A 14493-nucleotide genomic window follows, 5' to 3' on the forward strand; every position below is an offset into this window, starting at 1 on the left:
GGGGTGCGGTGGCGCAGTGGGTTGGACCGGGTCCTGCTCTCCCGTGGGTCTGGGGTTTGAGTCCCGCTTGGGGTGCCTTGCGACGGACTGGCGTCCCGTCCTGGGTGTGTCCCCTCCCCCTCCGGCCTTACGTCCTGTGTTGCCGTGTTAGGCTCCGGTTCCCCGTGACCCCGTAAGGGACAAGCGGTTCTGAAAATGTGTGTGTGTGTGTGTACCTGCACTGTCATGTACTGGAATCCCATGCAGGGTGTATCCTGTCTTGTGTGTTTCTGGGATGGGCTCCGGACCACTGCCATCCTTCCTTTGGACAAGTAGTCACTGATGAAGAAACAAATTAATAAATGATATTGCCTTTTTGACATCTTATACAATGTTTTGTTCTATATTTTTATTTTTAATTCAATATGCGAATATGCTGAAGTCTGTACAAGAAAAGTTTTATTAAATGTGATGCAGCTCATTCATCCAACTGCCCTCCATGCTGCACAGCCTATTGCCCTTCTTGCTCGTCCTCCTTTCTGGCCTCTTCAGATGATGCCTACTGCGAGGGTTCAAAATGGCTGTGCATGAGACAGGCTTTACTGACTCTCATTCCGTTTTTTCCAGATCTACCCAGGCTCTGTGGAACTCATGCAGATAATCGAGGACTTCATCCACATAGTGGGCCTTGGGATGAAAGACTTCCATAACTCCTATCTGATGACTGGCAACCTGGGTGAGGAAACTCGCTACTTGCAAAGCATCCCAGACTCTCTTTATATTCAGGTCCCTCAACTGTAAATCATGGACACCGAAGTATAATCCTTCTGCTCTGTGCTGACGCCTGGTGTCAGTTCCTCCTCCATCTGTAATGGAGGATTAATGCATACACTTCGGTTCGGCAGGGGTTGGGGATCTAAACAGCCGTGAATCAATAATCTTAATTAAATCAAGCTCTTCCTCTTAATGTGCTGAATTACCACAGAAACACACTCATCCAATATTAACATTGTGCACAGTCGACACGATTCCTCAAAATGTGCTTCTTTTGAAGAGATTGTTTAAAAAAAAATAAAATCAAAAATGCATACTTGTAAGTATCTGCATATCATATATATATTTATTTGTTTAGGCAGTTGATACTATGATAAGCAACAGCGAAAAACTTTCTTAAGATTTCTAAAGGCTGGAGAATGTGTGTATGTGTGTGTGTGTGTGTGTGTGTGTGTGTGTGTGTGTGTGTGTGTGAACTGACAACAAAAGTCAAACCCAACAAGGATGTACATTTCTAAATTAAAAGAGGCAAGAGTGTTTGTGAGGGTCAACTCAATGATCGATTGAACATAGTGGGCATTGAGTATCACCTAATAGGGCCAACTACTCAAAATATTTGAAGGACAGCCAGGCCCCCTGAAAGCCCAGATGAGACCTAGTGAGTATTTTAAAGAATGGGATGTATTTTTAATCTGGAAACAGGACACTATCATTTTATTTAGTTTTAGTTTTAGATACTACAGCTCAACTAGCTTGTACATTATACTATAAAACACCCTTGGCAGAGGTGAGGCCCCAGCTGAGTATAAACAGCCCTATAGACCTTCCACATTCTCCACTGTATATGGAATATAGGTTTTTAAATTAATAACAGAACTGTCACATCTACTTACAGACAACTGTAACAGCATATTTAGTCTACGTTTGTCCTGACTGAACCCACTTCAGACCGAAAGTGCTGTTAGTTATGTCGCCATTAAAGTTTCCACATTTGTATTCGGTTTAAAACGGATTATCAGAACCACACTTCTTAACTGAGATTGATCAGTGGACCAGCCCAGATTTGCTTTAAATGACCAGCTGAGACAAAGAAAGCTTTCCTTTTTTCTGTAACACGCATGTTATATTTCATCTTTGCTTCTTATTTCCCACAAAAAAAACTCTTGAACTTGCAGCATATAATTAGTTCCTAAAACCGAGGCTACTGGAGCTCTCTGATTTCATCTCCATTTCCTCGTATCTGACTTACATTATTATCATCAAATGGATCAAAAGAACTAGAAGAAAAAAGCAACAATTTGGTGATTTTTATTTATTTATTTTTTTCTGCACTACTCATCTATCCTTTCTTTGTCTGGCTGTTACACACAGAGCTCCAGATACCCAGTATCATTAACTTGCCTAATTAGATTAAGCAGCACAAAGCCAGAAAAAAAAATCAGCATATAACTCACAATATTAACAAATATAAAAGTTTTACAGATGAGGAGCAGTCCTTGTAAGCTAAAAGTTGTTGTCTTAACCAAATGAAGGGGTGAAACAATTTTCAGCTATTGTAGACATCAAAAATCATTATATTAAAATGCTATTATTTTATGCGGTGGCGCAGTGGGTTGGACCACAGTCCTGCTCTCCGGTGGGTCTGGGGTTCGAGTCCCGCTTGGGGTGCCTTGCGACGGACTGGCGTCCCGTCCTGGGTGTGTCCCCTCCCCCTCCGGCCTTACGCCCTGAGTTGCCGGGTTAGGCTCCGGTTCCCCGTGACCCCGTATGGGACAAGCGGTTCTGAAAATGTGTGTGTGTGTGTGTGTGCTATTATTTTATTATGTGTTAGCAATAAGACTTCTAGTTATGCATGAATACAGGTGGGTTCATAAATAGGTTTGTTGAATATTGGTAGGGAGACCTCCCATACCTTGTTCCATCCATCGTCAACAACCGCTTGTCCCAAGCGGGCTCGCTGGGAAACCAGAGCCGTACCCGGCAACACTGGGTGCACGGCCAAAGAGGGTAAAGGACACATCCATCGCAAGGCACCCCAAGCAGCACTCAAACCCCAGATCCACCACACGGCGGGCACTGGCTGAACCCGCCATGCCGCCACATCCATACCTTGTTTTCTTTTGTAATTAATGGACACCCATATTTTTCCTGCATTGTGTCCATATAGTGTGGGACAAGAACATATCAAAAAAGTTTGTGGTTTCAAGTACATTTTAACAGTTTCAGACACTTTGCCAATTTACTTTTTAAAAGCTTCGCATTTGGCCCAACCAATAAGCCCCATTTACTTCCGATTGATCCATGACGTCAACAAAACATTGGCGTTAAATTAATGCTGGAGAATTTTATGTGTTATTTTACCACTGACTTATTTCACTGTGGATTCTTACTGTGTCTATATTCTAATCAAACCTACTGTTTCAGTTCATTCGGGTCTTAGGTTCAGCAGACGTTCCTGCCTCGCATTCTGTAGGCACTCATACACTGTGTACCGACGTTCCGCCGTCAGTAGCCTCACAATGAGCAGCCTGTAAACCATTTACACGGCAGGATTCGCATTAGCACAGCCCCACCAGACACTCGCTCCACGGTTTGCCAGTAATGGCCCACCTAGGTCGACCATCTGCCGACGGACAGGAAGCTCATTCAGGATGTGCTTTTCCAGGTATCGCATTTTAAAAATCTTTTTAATCCTGAAAATGGGCTGCAAAGCTGTAGGCCATTTTTTTACAGCTTGACCCACAGAGCACTGTACTATAAATATGCAGATACACTGCACGTATGTTGAGGTTGTTTTGTTGTGCAGTCTGTCATTTCTGATTATTCAATGGCTGCATACTTTTGGGGGACTTGTAGAGTAGTTATGAATTTGGAGTTGCGCTGGGAATACATGCAAAAACTCTTTCCTTTAAGCAATATCTTTATAATGATGTGGAACATTAACTTTCATAGTGTCCAGAACATGGTTTGTCCTGATAGTTATGTATCTATAATGTTTTTGCATCGCTATGTTGATATTTATTATTGTGTAGATTGGACCTCCAAAGGGATTTAAATAATAATGGATACTAAAATTATAGGAAAAGTTTTGTAGATGGGGGGGGAAAAGTGTAATTCATCAGTGAGATATTGCATTAATTTGTATTACCTGTGTGACAGATACACTGTCATTATTTTATACTTGTGCCAAAAAAACAAATCATTATAATTACCTCAGGGGTGCACTTCTACTCCTTGATTGGTGTGATGTGGATGCTCAGCAGCAAGACAAGGATTTATGAAATAATAGTTCATCCCTTAGGAGATACATTTATTATCAGTTCATCACAAGAGTAAAACAGAAAAGAATCAGGAATTATATTTCAGTCAAGGCTCTTTTGTTGCATAGCAGATGTCCCTGTACAATTTGAATGAATTTGTTTGGTAAAATTGGCTCTACAGTTGGCTGTAATATAGACTGCTGTGACTGTATGCTGTTAAACGGACAGGGATGGTTCAGTAATTTGACCCCCATGGTGTGAAGGAGTTATAGTGACATGGCAGTGAGTTCTTGGTCAGACACCTCTGAATTTAAATCCTAAATGGGAAAAAGTACCATCTTGTATTTCCTGTGCAAACACCTCCACGATTTAAAGATGCAACAAAAAGAAATCGGAAGAGAAATGTAAGGTCATTATTTTAAACCATGAATAATTATATCAAAGTGCAAGTGTACACACCTGTAGGAAAGACGAGTGTCTTACATTTGTTTTCTGAATGCCGTCTTCTGAATAACAGCTTTAATAAGGGATAATCTCTAAGATCTTTTCCATAACCCCATTTGTTCTTTGTCGTCATTCTTTTTACTGATTGCTTTTCCTTGCTTCTGATGTTTTTGTGATTTACTTTTCATTATATTGATTACATCGCTTATTCGGTTGTTATCATTGGTAGCATTATTGTAATCATTGCTGTTCCTACCATTATCGCAATCTGCTTATTCTTCTTCACCCATTGATCTGTATCATGTCTATCCTTTAATCCCTTCTTCTGAATCAATTAATGTAATAATTATGAAATGACAACATGTCTCATGTGCTGTACTTTACCAGTATATGGGGCTTGCTGTACACCGTTTCCAAGCTGAATAAAACATTTAGCCCATGCATGTCCATGCACTGATCAAATTAAATTTGCTGATTTTCTACATTTGGGATTAAAGTGCCGAAAAATTATTAATTTAATAATGATAATTCCTGGCATTTTCGAATAACAGAATTTTGGTTTGTTTATGTCACCGTTCTACAGAAACTGAGTTTGAACTGAAAACTTACAACAGAAGTGGCCTAATGTCTTTTCCAATTAAAAAAAAAAAAAAAAAATTGAGAAAAGAAATAGATATGTATGCAAAACTCTGTGTTGACATGAAGTAAAATATTCCTTTCCATATTCATTCAAATATTGTCCACATTAACACATGAAAAGATAAAAGGCTACGTTTGAGAAAACATTATTCCAACATTATTCTCTTGGTCCCCTTGGGCCACGACCCAGATGACACTAAACAAAGCTGACGTGAATTGTTGATTTAAAATCCTCAGAAGACGCCCCCATATTGACAGCATATTCATCTCGGCGAATAATGCAGAGGCTCTTGTGTCGCCAGCACCCTTGATTAAAAGAATAAACAGCTAACTTTGCTAGCAGCCTGCAGCCAAACAGTAAGCATCTGGCTCAGTAAGATACTGCCACAACATTGCGGGCCTAATTTATGGTACCTTCTCGAAACCGCAATAAATATCCGCCGTCGCCATGGCACCCTCTTTTGCAAGGCCCTGGGTTCTGATTGTCAAAGACTTCCAGCCCTTCTCCATGCTTCTGTCAAGTCTTCATAAGGTGAAGCAGCCTATTAACTTGATACAGAGACATGGGTTTGTTCAAGGGCTGAAACAAAGTCCCCTGGTAATAAAAAAGGAACAATTTGAGTGATGCTAAATATTCATGTTAAATATGAATATTTAATGTTGAATATGAATAGTCGCCTTTGAACTGTTATTTGGTGTGATGTGAATGGAACAGAGCAGAACAGAGATCTAAAGGGGAGTGTTTAATTGATCCACTGACCTCGTGTTACACTGGCAGCTGTGACCATTTCATTTCGTGGAAAAAAATGATGCCTAACCATATAGAAGAAAGCCTCCCGTTTGGGTTGGGGCTTGAATTTCTGTCTAGGGTGGGCATAAAAGTGTCTGTGGTGTGTAGGAGGAGGAGCAGCGTCACGCTTTGTCGTCCTTCCGTCTCATCCGACAAGGGGACTGAATGTGACATCTCTGAGCAGACCATGATGCCGCAGCTCATGTCCTCCGTTGACCGGCAGTTTATTTCTTCTGGCATGTGCAGTCACCCCTGTAAAGGAAACAGACTGCAAATAAAGAACCGTTTTATGTTTGTTATTGAAAGGGGAGAGCCTTTCACTCCTTTGAAAATGGCTGTGTGGCAAAGCTTTGGCAAAGACTCCATAAGTAAAATTAATGAAGGTTTTCTATTTGCTGTTTTGTTTTCCATTTTACAAATACAGCATATCCTCAATTTAATGGGCTAACTGGGGGCAGGCGGTGTCCGATTTTGCCGAACGTAAGTTAAATCCAAATGTGCGTAAAACAGCATCTATATGAAATCAATTCTCTTTTAAATAGCAAATGATGTATTTTGAAGCAGAGCGCAGCACCCACATTTACATAAAAAAACAAACTTTGCTCTCTTAAATATTACACTTTTGAAAGTAATAATAAATAATAAATTACCCATCCACATTTAACAGGAAAAAAACTTTACATTCTATGATTTCCTAAGAGGAGTCATTTTATTCCACTTACACAATTATTGTCAGTCTTGGCAAGAGATTGAAATGATTTGCTGAAAAAAATAGCATAGCACAACACAAATTTAATTTGTGATAAAACAGTCGATATCTTAGTTACGTTTGTAACACGACTGACGAAGTAGACACACACAAACCAATCAACCAGACTATTATAGGGAAGTAACAACGACATACCAGCTGGAAAATAACAGATTAGTGCTTACATACAACTGAAATCCAAAATCCATTAATTTGTGGTTTGTTAAATTGTGGATATACTTTGATGTTCGCCCAATCTATTCGAGGCCAGTAATCTCACTGGAGACAGCTGGTAGTGTAGTGGTTAGAGCTGCGGCCTTTGGACCCATGGGTTACAGTAATTGTAACCTTAATAGTGTAAGTTGCTTTGGAGAAAAGCATCAGCTAAATGAGTCAATGTCATTCTGATTTCTCCCTGTTGGGGCATAGCTCCTTCGTGCTGTTTGAAGATTTGGACCCATCTTGATGTGTATGCTGTGAGCCACCCTGTGCTTACTGCTCCTCCTGCTTTACTGGGTGATGCAACAATTAGAAGACATCACATTTGTCCAATTTAACCTGCAGCTCTGTAGTTTTCACTGTGAGCGTTAAGGGTAGAGAATACCAAACAGTTTAATTAAACACGGGTGGAATGGTGGCACAGCGAGTAGCGCTGCTGTCTCACAGCGCCTGGGTGGTGCGAGAGGAGATGGCTTTGATCCCCGCTCAGTCTGTGTGGAGTTTGCATGCTGTCCCTGTGTCTGTGTGGGTTTCCTCCCACAGTCCAAAGACATTGTTCAGGTTCACCCACAATGTGTGAGTGACAGGGAGAGTGTGTTCCACTGATGTATGGATGAGTGACCCACTGTAAGTAACGTATCTAGCAGTGTAAGTCCATGGATGCTCTGGTTTCCTCCCACAGTCCAAATACACACTGTTCAGGTTCACCCATAGTGTGTGAGTGACAGAGAGTGTGTTTTCCACTGATGTATGGATGAGTGACCCAGTGTAAGTAGTGTATCTAGCAGTGTAAGTCACCTTGGTGAGTAAGGTGAGTGGGCTGATAACACTACACAGAGTTCATTGGAAGTTGCTTAGGAAAAGTGTCTGCTGAATGAATAAATGTAAACAAGGGGACAAAAGGCCAACTTGGTGTTCCAAGGCCTCACCACTACAGATTTCTAGTGTGCCACAGTGGGGACATGAACCTGGACCATCACACACACACTTTCCAAACCGCTTGTCCCAGATGGGGTCGCGGGGAACCAGAGCCTACCGGGCAACACAGGGCATAAGGCCAGAGAGGACACACTCTGGACAGGACGCCAGTCTGCCACAAGGCACCCCAAGCGGGACTCGAACCTCAAACCCACTGGAGAGCAGGACCTGGTCCAACCCACTGCACCACTGCACCCCCATCCTGGACCCTCACTACAGAGCAAATTATAATTCCCAGTGTACAATTTCTCCTTTAAGGTAGAAATCTTTCTAGATGATGTGTCACTTATTAAACATTTCCCTAGTTTTGTCTCATGAAATACAAAATTTCTATTTTATTTTTGAACTACTTCAAAAATGTTATTAAAGAACCAATGTACTTTTGCATGCACTAATATTATATCCAGAGGCGTTCCTTGTTCTTGAAGATTCGGTGTTCCTAATAATTTGGGTTATCTAACGCATATTGAACAAAAATGAATTCTTAAGTTTTCCCTATATAAATTATGTAGGAATGTTCTTTATTATCCTCTGTGTGAGAAGCAATCTGCAAGCCACACACTTTTCACAACTCTGTGGTTACTGCTGCAATTTTGAAAGATAAATTTAGAGAGTACAGTTAGCAAGAGGCTGGGTGGCACGGTGGTACAGCAAGGTAAAGCTCTGGGGGCTCACAGCACTTGCACGATGGATTTGGGTGTAGTTTCAGATATTGTTCAGTCTGTGTGTAGTTTGTTCACCCTATTTCAGAGGTGTCCTCTCACAATCGAAAGACATGTTTCAGATGGAATAGACGCTCTGTGGCTTTATTGTGTGAGTGAATGAGTCTGTGATTGCCCTGTGATGGCCTGGTGTACCATCCAGAGTGTACACTGTCTCACATCCTATGCTTCCAGGACAGGTTTGAGACCACCACAACCCCGTACTGAACAAGCAGTTAGTAATAATGTATGTATGAATGGGTTCACAAAGGGGGTGTAGTGGTGCAGCAGCCTTGGCCAGATCCTGTTTTCTGGTGGGTCTGGGGTTTGAGTCCTGCTTGGGGTGCCTTGTGATGGACTGGTGTCCTGTCCTGGGTGTGTCCCTCCCCCTCCAGCTTTGTGCTCTGTGGTGCCAGGTTAGGTCTGGTTCGCAGAGACTGTGCTTAAGACAAGTGGTTTCTGCCTCTGTGTGTGTGTGTGTGTGTGTGTGTGTGTGTGTGTGTGTGTGTGTGTGTGGATTTCAGAAAAGAGACAAAGCAGGAACGTGCATATTTTAAGCTGATTTCAACAGCTTCATTAAAATGAGCAGAAGAGTAAGTGACAGCTTCTCGTGATGAACGAGAGTTTGAAGAAAGGGAAATATGAGTTGTGGGTTTTTTAGTACTGAGGGCTAAAGTTTGCTCAGCAGAGATACTCCCAGATGGTGAGCAGCAATAAGGAACAGAGCTGAGAGAGGTTATGTGGGTCACGCAAATATCCCAGGGTCAACAAATGCTGAGAAGTGTGAAGCAAGAATTCACTGGAGCAGGAGGACGATCGAGGAAGGAATGATGTTGTGGTGGCTGATGCCGGGGCATACAGCTCACTGCCCGGCGGTCCTTACGTGACACACAGGTCCCCAGAAGGAATGCGATGCCATCTGAGATGTCCTGTTTGGTTACATTTTCAAAGCTAGACAGCGAGTCGCTCACACTGCATTCGCACCCGCCATCAACGGAAGCACACGCCTCAAGCGTGGCTCCAGAGTAACTCATCCGTGAAGACATTTATTCCGACAAACATGCGCGTGCCCGCGGCTAATGTCCTACAGGGTGATGTGACATCTATGTTGCTCTGGTGAAGGCTAGTTCATCGAGTCGTTACAGAAAGAGGCCTCTCCACCTTTGCTAATAGCTGCTGAGGGGCAGCTAGTAGCACAGTGGCTGCTAATATAGCTTTTGAACCTCATGGCTACTGCTTCAAGTTCCACGGAGGACCTTGTTTCTCAACAAGGAACTTGAGCTGAATTGTTCTCATGAAATATATAATAATAAATAAATAATAATAATAATCCTTAATCCTTCTGATTATAAGGCACTTTAAGTAGAAGTGTCTGCTAAAACAAAATGAAGCTACACCGTGCATACTGTCTGTGCGGTTAATTGTAGCTACATCATTAGCACATCGCAGCAGGACTGTGTAGTTAATGTTCTTACAAGGCATTCCCGCAAACGCAGCTTTGCTAATTAGCGTATTACTGTACACGGGCTCATTTCAGATGACAAATGCTCAGTGCAACAAGCTCACTCATTGGTTGTTGAGGTTGCAACCTATTTTGTGTCATTATTCTTTGGTGCAAACAGGCTCACGGCAGCGGCTACCTTCGCATAACGGTGCAAAGAGTCCTTGAAAATGTTGTTTTTTCTTCTCTGAGTCCTGTTTCGGAAATGACTTCCCGCTTGATGTATAAAAGATTTCTGAAGTCTATTTACCTACAACGTCACCCAGCATCTTGAAAGCCCTCCTTTTTCGTTCAGATCAACCGCCTGTGGATTCGCACTGTGTGGCCCGTGACTAATGCTTTTCCCCGCCGTGCAGCACGTTGAACAGCTGGCGCTTTTGAAACCCCCACTTCCCAACCCCTGCCCACCCAGCCTTGCTGCGGTTGCCACGGCCCATGGTTCCTTGTGATTCCATGCCTGCTGTAGGATGATTCCCTGCCTGAGCCCCAGCACACCCCCTCAGTGTCTCTCACCACCCCCCACCAGCTCCAGCTCACAGCGCGCCGGCCACATCTCAGATTACGTTACCAGCAGAATGCGGCACAACAGTGGTGAATTGCATCAGGTCCGGTCCAGCTATTCATTTCCTGTGCTGTATAAAGAGCTGAAAGAGACAGAGCCTTGATTTGAGACCTTGGAGATCGCACTGCAGCCTGCCTTTTCCCGATAGCATCTGTGACCATTTTCTTCACAAAATGATTGATCTGGGTGGGGCGTCCGTCCCTCTGTCGAACACAAAGTGGTACACCCTTCAGCAGTAAATATCCAAGAGTAATTATATAGATTCCAACCACTTCCAATTGTCAAATGTGAATTGGACATTAGATTGTTTATTCCTGGTCCCAAGCGGTTTATAGGCCTTTTCCATGCAGGCGGTCCTGCAGACCCTAAGGAATGCCTTGCCTACGATGAGTTAGGCAGCTCCTGCCCAATCGATGGCAATTTCAGCTGTCAGCATGATGCCTCCTTTGATTATTAGTGTCTGGCAGCTGAGCTCAAATTCCCCGGGCCCTGGTCTGAGAGTCAGGTGCAAATGTTCTCATTAATAAGGGCTGTGCAATTGCACACAGAGCTGCAGTATTAAAAATACATCCCCATGCGTCATTTCCCCCAAACAGAGTATTATTCATTGCCGACAGTACATGGCATATACATTTGCTAGGTGGTGCTCACTGCTGGCGCACTGTCACACTGACAGCGTGGAGAGCTCTGCCCCATAGCAGGGAAGCGAACCGCTGAAGGCGCATTCGTGTTGCAGAGCATCCTGACTATACCACTGCGGCACTCTCCAAACGAGCATCACGCAGTGAAAGCAGGCTTGCAACAAAATGGTTCAGCAGGATGCGCAGCTCCCTTTCAAACGGTGCATTAACGAAAAGCACATTTTTTGTGCCGGAGTCTTTTTTTTTGTGCCCTGTGAGGCATTGATGCGAATGTGCAGAGACACAGTTACACATTATGTAGACCATATAGAACCTTCTCTGTGCTCAGTGCTTTCCTCGAAGCATGTGGGATCTGACCAAACAACCTTCTAGTTTCAAACCCGCTGCTGCTCCACATCTGTTTCAGTCACATAGGCTCACGCTACCTGTAACAGTAACACCTTGCTGTCACCCTGGCCTCAATCTTACGCCCTTCCATAACCGGGTTGATAGGAGGAGCGTTGGCAGAGGACGACCTTGTGGCTGCCGTGGGGACTGCTGTGGCAGATGCCGAGAAGCTGCAGTGTGGTTTCGTCAACTGGCCGAATCAATATTCTGGGGGAGTGGTCTGCTTTGCCTTAGCAGGGCTTTGATCTGTGCTACAGATTCTCATCAAAACCATCTGGAAACACCAAGGGCCTATTATGCACCAAAACATACTCATTAAGATGTGCGGGGACCTTTGACAGGGCAATAAATGGGCTGTTGGGAAGCTGAGCCAAAATTGTTACCCTTCTGCACTGTATCTGTAACCTTTGCACTCTGTGATTGGAATGAGATCTATAGGGAGACTTTTAAGGTGGTTCTAATGTCAGGAATAAGTAATCACAGTTTCCTCATTCAGGTATTGGCTTTTGTAGCACACAGCTGAGTTGCCTTTCATTGGATTACAAACTATGGTGAGATCATGCTGATTTTAGTCTTTGCAGATCCAAGGCGTCTTCACTCTGAAATGTGGGAAAAGAGGGGTAAAGCCTGTTGAATTACATCAATTGACATGATGCACCTTAAACTATTCTGATGCTAAATCACATGACCAATGAAGAAGCCAAAGAAATAAAGTTAGGAAATGCCTAGAAATTCTGGAATTATGTTTTCGAAACTAATTTTGAGGTTTTAGTTGGATTAAACTTCTGCATCACAATTATTTTTCCTTATTTTTTATTTGTTTTTCCATATTTTTCTTTCTGGAAAATGTTGTCCCTTCGTCATACACCCTAAACATTTTGTAAGACCTAGGATCTGTGAAACCCACCATTGGATCATGCATTGCATAATTGTGGTACTGTGGGTAATAAAGGCAAACCTGTTGTCTTTCTAGTCGCCAGCATACAGAAGCTGCCAGCAGTGTCAGTGATGACGGACATCAACTTCCCCATGAAGGGCAGAAAAGGCATGGTGGACTGGGCTAGGAACTCCGAGGACAAAGTCGTCATCCCCAAAGGCATTTTCATCCCTCAGTCTCCGGGTAAAACATTCTGCAATGTGTTGTTAACCCTGTTCCATGACACTTATAATTTATGAAGCTGATTCCTTTCACCGAAGCAACTTATAACAGTAGGTTTCTATAGAAAGAAGCCTTTTATTCTCTATCTCTTCATACTCTTTCTCATTTTTTGCTAAAGCAATTCAGACTGAGTCCCTTTGTTGTTATCGCAAGGGTATAATAGCAGGATTTGAACTTGAGCCTACTGAGTACAAGACAATGGCTCTACTCACTACCCTACCCCCTAATTTCTCCTGATATGTAAAATGTATACAGTGAAAACATATCAGCTCAGTCAACCTCATTCGGTTCTGAGTAAACCACTGTCTACAAACATACATAATTTATAGTAGCATAGCAGCAGACTGCTCAGAATTTCATAACAATGGTGTAAATCGTTAGATGTGTAGTGTCAAATGTGGGGGTATGATGAGTTTGACCAGTGCCCACTGTGTGGTGGGTCTGGGGCTCGAGCCCTGCTTGGGGTGCCTTGTGACAGACTGGTGTCCCGTCTTGGGTGTGTCCCCCCCACTTCGGCTTTGTGCCCTGTGTTGCTGGGTAAGGCTCTGGCTCGCCACACCCCCTTCTTGGGACAAATGGTGGTTGATGTTGGATGGTATTGCCTAATGTTTGAGAGAAACACATTGTTGGTCACCAATAATTTAAGAAGCAAGAAGGTTAGTAAGTTGTGAATTCTAAAGCAGAAATTTAACCCTGTCCAACTGTATATACAGCAGGGGATCTTCAGCTACAAGCCTGAGGAGCTGAGTTCACAAGGTTTTTGTTTCCACCCAGTCACCCTGAAGGCTGAACTTAGTGTCCCGTTTGAACCAGCATCACTCTTTTTCTGAGTTCATAGTCCCGTTAAGAGAGCTTTAAAGCATATTGGAATCCAAGATCCAAATTGAGCAACCATGATATATAATATTAATGGCTTTTAAAGCTACTCTATTTCCTGACAACATATGATTCATTATTAACTGGCGTAGGGATAATGTTGTACTCATCTCCTGTCTCAGCGTATTTCTGCAAAGTTACTGAGACTGCTTGGTCAGACAGCGCTGCAAATCAAAATTTGTACCAGTGCCATTTTTATAAATCTATCATCATTGAATGTGACCATGATGTGTCATGATGAAGCTGAGCGTTGCATTGTAATTAAGACTGTTCCCATTGTGAAGCTCTTATGTAAAGGACGATCACAGAAAGACTGTTTAATATTTATTTTCAATCTAAATTTCACTTTCAAGAATGGAGTTCACCGTTCGACCAAAAGGTGGGCAGCTGCTAGTGCAGTGGTCAGAACCATGGCTTTGGAGGTGAATGACCTGGGTTCAGATGCTGGTTTCTGCTGTAGTACTCGTAAGCAAGATACTTTTCTTCAGATGACACAGTAAAAGACACACAGCTGTATTAACAGGTAAATAATTGTAAGTAGCTTACTGTACAGACCTTAAGTCGTAAGGTTTAGAGAAAGACATCAGCAACAAAAAATAATAAAGTGCATAAGATAGTACCAAGGATTGCTTGATGTTGGAAGTGGAGTAGACCGCAGAGTTATTTCAGGAAATGTCCTTTGTCTGAAATCAAGCATGTCTTCTTAGAGCGTAACATCATAGCTCTACATGTATGTGTTATAGCTGTGTCCATCAACTTTCCCAACATTGCAGACTTCAGCATCAGGCAACCTGTCTCTGTTGCCGATGAAATGTGCTGACTTTCCTTTCCCTCA

At 42.9% G+C, this 14493-nt stretch overlaps 1 protein-coding gene across 4 annotated transcripts in view; it reads left to right on the top strand.

Moving 5' to 3' along the window:
- The window catches only part of adgrb3 (adhesion G protein-coupled receptor B3), a 161230-nt gene that overhangs the window by 93263 nt on the left and 53474 nt on the right, over window positions 1-14493 (top strand). For all 4 annotated transcript variants that reach the window (XM_018749549.2, XM_018749552.2, XM_018749550.2 and 1 more), the window contains 2 exons: window positions 607-715; window positions 12597-12743. In XM_018749549.2, coding sequence (XP_018605065.1) covers window positions 607-715; window positions 12597-12743 — 256 coding nt within the window. The remainder of the gene's footprint in view (window positions 1-606; window positions 716-12596; window positions 12744-14493) is intronic.

Source organism: Scleropages formosus, chromosome 4 (assembly GCF_900964775.1).
Source record: "Scleropages formosus chromosome 4, fSclFor1.1, whole genome shotgun sequence".
Lineage (NCBI taxonomy): Eukaryota > Metazoa > Chordata > Actinopteri > Osteoglossiformes > Osteoglossidae > Scleropages > Scleropages formosus.